General features: G+C 52.0%; 1 protein-coding gene across 1 annotated transcript; it reads right to left on the reverse strand.

Annotated features, from left to right (window-relative positions):
• Window positions 1–750: 750 nt before the first annotated feature.
• On the reverse strand, window positions 751–2,297 carry LOC149912317 (uncharacterized). The gene is made up of 4 exons (XM_090130720.1): window positions 1,973–2,297; window positions 1,669–1,820; window positions 1,183–1,326; window positions 751–891 (listed from the first exon to the last, which is right to left on the reverse strand). The coding sequence occupies exons 1-4, from the start codon at window positions 2,139–2,141 to the stop codon at window positions 751–753; spliced, it is 606 nt and encodes a 201-aa protein (XP_089986846.1). The 5' UTR covers window positions 2,142–2,297.
• Window positions 2,298–6,910: the final 4,613 nt, after the last annotated feature.

Genomic DNA, 6,910 nt, shown 5'->3' on the forward strand with positions numbered 1-6,910 from the left:
CGTGTTGGCAGCAGCATCACCACCCTGACAGAGCTTTCCTTTCCCAAAGCAGCTCACCCGGATCCTGAGGTCGCTGCACAGACACTGCACAGCCTCAACCACCTGGGGCAGCTTCTCCATCATCACGGGCTCTGCAAGAGATGCACAGAAGCATGAGCGGAGCCACAACCCCGATGGCAGAGGGGATCCCTGGAAGTCCCAGCCTGTGGTACTGACCATCAGAGCGAGCCAGAGCACCGAGCAGACCCAGTGCTGCCACGCGTCCAGCCTCCCAGTCCTCGCCCAGCTGTGACTGCAGAAACAGGACCATTTCCTCTGGGCAGATCCGGGCTGCAGGGAGGAAATCCCACGCTATGTTAGCGAGAAACTCGTGCCCAATCCTGAGGTTTATGAGAGCGATTTTGGCCAGGGCACTGCAAGCATTGCCAAAGCTCCTCTCCTTACCCTGCAGCAGGATGCAGTGGGTCAGCTCCGCTCGATCAGCCTCGCTGTGCTGCTTGGTGTTGTCATAGAGCTGTGGGAACAAGGTCCATATGAGAAAATCACATCAGCACTGAGGATGGAAAAGACGCTGTGCTGCTGCTCTCGTCTCCCTGGGCACTCTCAGGAAGAGCACAGGCAGACAAAACCCAGCCTGCCTCACAGCATCCCCAGGGGGACAGGCACGGCTCTGGAACAGCCTTGAGCATGCAGGAGCCAAGGCTCAGCTGCATTAGTCAGGGGCTCAGACCTTTGCACTCCTCCTGAGACTTAGCCAAAAGGGAAACTGCTGTGGGCACAAGGATAGGCTCCCCTTACCTGGTAGAACACGGCACTCGTGATGTCCAGAAACTTGTCCTTCTGGATGACAGACTCAATGCCCTCTAAGGCCTCCAGGAAGACAGTGAGGCTCTGCAAGAGACCAGGAGAGGAGGAAAGGGATGAAGCCACATCTAGCCACTTGGGAGTGGAGAAATTGTTTTCCAACTGTTCCTCCGCAGGGGGAAGCTCCTGCACAGGCATTCTCCCCCATGAAATGCAACTGGATGTGGTCCCCCCAGTTGCTAGCACAGAGCTCCTCAGGCTCTCAGGCACCCATTCCTCCTTTCTCCAAGGGCTCCCCACCTCCTCCCTGCACCCCCCGACCCCTCGTGGCACTTGCACTGGCCCCACGTCCACCCTGAGCCCTGCACAGCGTCTCACCTTGGCCACCCTGCAGGTGTCTTGGATCTCCTGACACGGGTGCACAAGCCAGAGGAGCTGCTCCCAGACGTGCTCTTGGTGCAGCTCCTCTTGCAGGAGAACGTCCAGCATGGCAGCCACGGCCCTGAGGACGGCCTGTTTGTCCTGGAGAGGGATGGCAGAGGCCCGGCATCAAAGACCGAAGGTCTGCCCTTCCTACAGAGAAGGCTTTCTCTTTCCCTTCCCCTTCCCCAACCCCCACGCCCAGCAGGAGATGGGCTCGCTCTGGAGGGCAGGCAGGTTTTCCCCAGACCCTCATCCCCAGCTCTTCCTGCCACAGTGCTGTGACATGTAGCTGCTCCCTGCCACAGAGCCACTTCGGGGCCCTTTGCAGAGCCAGCCCACTCCCTCCCACCACTGCTCAGCTGCCAGCCCACTGGGCACAGACAGAGCTGCCACATGGGTGCCCCCGCTGCCACCCTGGGCTGGGAGCGCAGCAAGGCTCACCTCCTCCTCCTGGCAGTCCTGCCAGTTCCTCAGCACAGAGAAGAGCAGCTCCTGAAGGTTCTCATAGATCCGCTCTTTCTCCATGGCAGGCCAGGGGCATTGGGATCCAGAGGACAAGTGAGTCTTCACTCCATCCAGCCACTGTTTCACAACTGAAAAAACAAAATTAAAGAAACACTTATGAATAGTAATTGTTATTTTCTGTGTTTAAAGAGAGTGAGAGAAAAGGCAGCCTGTGAGAGCCTGCAGCAGGGCGAGGTGCAAGGGCTGTCCCGAGGCCCCCTGCTCTGGAGCCAGCACTCACCAGCACAAGCGAGGCGCAGGGTCCGGCCGCTCCTCACCTGGCCCACCACACTGCGCAGGCCAGCCAGCATCAGCCACGTGAAGGGGATGCACTGTGGAGCTGCAGAGAGGAAGTAGAGGTCCACAGTCAGAGCCCTGGCAGCAACAGAGGAGGGGGGGAAGCCCTGCATCCCCCAGGGTGCAGATCACGCGCAGAGAGGAAAGACCCCTTTCCCCAGTTGTCATAGGTGTAGGGTGGCTGAGAGCACTCTACCGTAGATGCCGAACAGTTTGCTGAGGGTGATGAGCACGAAATCCTTGGGTCTCTCCCCGATGGCCTTCAGCTGGCCCTGGAGCTCAGCCATCACCAAGCTGAAATGCATCCGGGCCAGAGCCACCAGGACGTTGCTGGCAGCCATCCTCACGTTGTCCCTGACACCCTGAAAAGGAGTCACTGGTGACACACCGTCCAGGAGACTGCCTGAGACCCCTGGAAGGGCTGAGCCACCGCCGTCCACCAGCACAACACCAGCACGGGCAGCGGCTCCCTTTGCCTTTGGCTGTAACCCCTCACCTGGGCTGCCGTCAGGTCCCGGGACACCTCTGCCAGCAGCCGGTTCACCACTCCGCACGGCGGGCGGCTGTCGTCTTCCCACAGGGCGCCCTCCAGCTCGCGGTACACCTGTGCTCGATCACCCTGGGGACAGGGACCAGTCATGCTTTGCTTTGCCCTTGCTCTCGGGGAGCCGCCCACTGCCACCCATCACCGTGCCGGTGTGGTGCCGCGGCCCGGCACCCACAGGACCACGGCACTGCGCCACGGCAAGGATTCACGGCCGGACGTCCCCAGCTCACCTCCCGGTCTTGCAGGCGCTGTTGCAGCACAGTCACAGCGGAGACAGGGACAGGGCTCGGCACCCTGCTTCTCTCCCTGCGACGCGTACGTCTGGGCACGCAGCCCACACAGGCAAAGAGACCTGGAAGCAAAGAGCGGAGCAGCTGCCGCCGGTGTCGCTCGGAGCCAGGGCCGAGCATCCGGCCGGCTCTGGGAGGAACGCTCCTCCAGCCCCACGGTTGGCAGGGACGGGGGAGGGAGCTTTCCCCTTGCTGGGGTGCCGGGGAAACCACGGCGGGCAGCTGCGCTCAGCAGAGCGAGGACGGTGCTGCCGGCGCGGCCTGAACTGACTCTGGAGGCACACGTGCGCTCGGGCGGCGTCACGGCGTGCGGAGAGGTGGAGGGACTCACCTCGAAGGGCTCTCAGCCGCTCCATGACAGCAGGAAATCTCCAGGTAGACGCAACGCTCTCTCTGGTTCCGCTTCCTGCGGGTCCCACAAGCGGACTGAGCCACCGCTCCCACCGCTGCCACGAGGGCGCACGAGGTACCACTGTGACATCACAGCGCAGTGTCACCTCACAGGGAATGGCTGGGGACCAGGCAGCACGCAGGGCAGCCCTGCAGGCCCCCAAACGCAGCATCTTCTGTGATGCACTCGGCTCTGGGGTTCCGGTTCCATGCGGAATTCCAAGCAGGGAATGACCTCAGCTGAGGGAGAGCCTCTGCTCTCCCTTGTGAGAAAGGAGGAAAGATGATACATGGAAAGTATTACACACACTAATCTCTATTGTAGAAAATGCTGGCATACAAAATAATCTCCTTTATTAAAAAGCGTACAGTTAAGAGTCCAGCCCACATGAAGATAGAAGCTTCACTTCTTTTGGTGTCTATCTGGAGCTCTGCTGCTACATTTCTAATAACATTAGAAACATGACAAACCTAGCTAGCAACACTAACCTTAGAGTCTAAACCATGAAAAAGAAAAGGGAAGGCAGCAATTTCACATTTCTACTGCTGTCACCGTCCCAGGAGGTGACTAGGCTGCATTATTTTCAGCAGCTGAAGTCATCAGGGCCCAAACTGTTTAACTGTAACTCTGAAAGTCACAATTAATACAGTACAAATACAAGTACTCTGCTATGCAGTGTGTCCTGACTCAGACTGAAATTAAAACATGACTGTACTGTACTGGAACAGCTGCCCAGAGAGGTTGTGGATGCCCCGTCCCTGGAGGTGTTCAAAGCCAGATTGGATGGGGCCCTGGGCAGTCTGGTCTAGCATTAGGTGGAATGGTTGGTGGCCCTGCGTGTGGCAGGGGGGTTGGAGATTCATGACCCTTGAGGTCCCTTCCAACCCTGGCAATTCTGTGATTCTGTGATTCCTTGATAAAATTCCTTACTACCTTAAGTTTTATAGCCAAAGCAGTGTTTGAGCTGGTAATGTATTCTTGAACAGCACTGCTGCCTTTAGCATTTGTATGTTTAGATCTGAAAAGAGAACATGGTCATTATTTCACGATGAGAGAACCTTGATTTCACACAACAGAATTACAATACTGTGAAATGCCACTGTAAGAATGTGGCTTTTCTTCTTTCTTTTTTTTTTTTCTTTTTTTTTTTTTTTAATTGCAATGGTGAGTGTATGATTGATTCAAGATAAACATTTTTTTTTGTAAGTCAATCTCTATACCTGTTTTGAAAAATATATGTCTTTATTTCTCATTATTTAAAAATTGTCAGGCGTGAAGAATCAGGAGGTCACTCATGCTACAAGATCAGTAAATATCTCATATCAAGGTTAGAGAACATTCTCTCTGTACATTTTAACAGAGGAGCTGCATCTGTACGTAACTGTAGCTACACACGATGAGCTTTTCTTGAAGGTAGGCAGGAAATTTGGTCTGCGCTGGAACAAAAATCCAGTCCTGTTTTGACTGCTCTACTTTTCACTGAGATAAAAAAATGGCATCATTCTGCAGGATGAACTAGATATACGGAATTTGGCACTGCCCTTAAATTTTGTGTAGTGAACTGAGGGACATCAGAGCTTTACAGATTTCTACATATTCTCATGGAGAAATCTAGAGAGGTCACAGGACGTAACACTGAGCTTCCAAATGAATAACAAAACACTGATGTTTTCCAGAAGACCAGAAGCTGTAGAGGACCAAGTAGCCTACAGTAATGCTCTCCTATGGAGAATCTAGATGTGGAGATAGTACGTACGAAAGCATATAAAACATTACTAAAATTTCACCTTGCATATCTCTTTTTAGTATTTAGTATAAAGTCTTCTCAGCTTCACATTTTTACTACTATGTATCTGTACACATGCAATCCCATCTGATTGCCAGCCCTGTGAACTAATGACTGGATGAGGCTAATGACAAAGTCTGTTTTTCCATAGTATAACATTTAGTCTCTGAGCTGATCTGGAGGAAAGGGATGGCTTTCTTTTCTGGTGTCTAGGACACACTGAAGTATGCAAACATTTAAACCCAGACAGTAAATCATCTCCTAGAGCTCCTTCTTTCCTATGTCATTTCAGGCATGACAGCAGTGAATCCTTGGCTTCCAGTTAAAATATTTATCATCCTGTTCCCACAGTTGGCAGAAGATCAGGCTTTATCAGCAGATGACAAGAGATGAACCTAATATTGTTCTCAGCTCTCTGAAAAAGCGTGTGAGATGACAAGGATTATTGGATGCATTTCTGGTGGCATCCCCTGTGTCTCAGCCTAACAGTTTCTCTTTGTTTTGTGTCAATCACAGCCAGACTAGAAAGATCTTTGACGACATAAATCAGAATATGAAACAGAAAATAGGATGTCTGCAAGTACATACAATGAATGAGATGTCCATTTCACTGACAAATGCAATAAATAGCACTGCTCTCAATACCAGCAGCTGAGGAGCACCACTTGCACTGGTCTCTACCTGGAAATTAAATTGTTACCTCAACTCTTTACTTGCGGCCACCCAACCAATACCTCATCCACTGAGTGACCAGTCTAGTCACAGAAACATAAAACTCAACTGTTTAGAAGAGGAGACTGATAGAGGAGGCAGGATAATCCTTTCTCTCAGCTGACTGGCTGTGATGCTGCTCATGTTGCTTAGATGCTCTCAACCACCTTTGCTGACTATCCACACTGCTGGCTTGACGCAGATCAAGACAGCCTTCAGGGTGAGTACACAGAAGATTTCCAGTCGTGGGCTGGAATGTAAAATTGGATCTCCTTCTGACTATCCTTGGAGCTTTTCTTGCAGAGAAGACTGCTGAACAGGTAGACCAGCAGTTCCATGCTTCAGAACCTCTCTGAGAACTCCTTGCTGGTGGAGAACATCGGTGCCTGAATCACAACCTTTGTGCAGTAACAGAGCATGAAGGAGTGGGGGCATGTCTTTCAGAATATCCACATGGAGCTCACAATTTCTGGCAGGAATTCTGCTCAAGATTAAAAACACTTCCCTGCCTGTGTAGCCTTATCCATCTTCAGTGACACTGGCTGTTTGTATGAGTGAGTGTACGGAAGCAAAAGCAAAATGGCCATGTTTGTGAGAAATGAAATGGCTAACCTTCTTGGCAGTGCTCACTAAAACTAGCAGATGGTTAACCTTGCGGGCATCTAAACACCACTCCACTATTCACTCACTCCCCCTTCCCAAGGGGATGAAGGAGAGAACTGGAAACAAAACGGAACTTGTGGGCTGAGATATTCACTAAGACAAAAAAGGAAAGAGTCTTCCCTGGGGCTTTCTGCCAGAGGCTCCAAGTGGGGCCATTGACCCTGGCTGCAATGCACAGCACGTTTTTTACATCCTGTCCTGCCCAGACTGTCCCAAGGGCTGCTGGATGCACATCCCCTTTTCAGTTTGTTCAGAAGCTGTTGCTGCTCAGGGCTCCATGTGAAATCATTCTCCTTTTGGGTCACTCGATAGAGAAGGTTTACAATCACACTAAGAAAGCTCGTGTTTCCTTTTTGCTGGTCGGTGAAGACATAGCAGTTATTTTGTTATCCACGGGAATCTGACAATGTACATCTTGCCGTTTTATTCCTGTTATCTCAATGTCCTGTCCATGCTTGATGTCCATGATGAAAACTGGCTTTTGGAGGGATTTG

The sequence above is a fragment of the Phasianus colchicus genome, chromosome Z (assembly GCF_987193195.1).
Source record: "Phasianus colchicus chromosome Z, bPhaCol1.hap1.1, whole genome shotgun sequence".
In the NCBI taxonomy this organism is placed as follows: Eukaryota; Metazoa; Chordata; class Aves; order Galliformes; family Phasianidae; genus Phasianus; species Phasianus colchicus.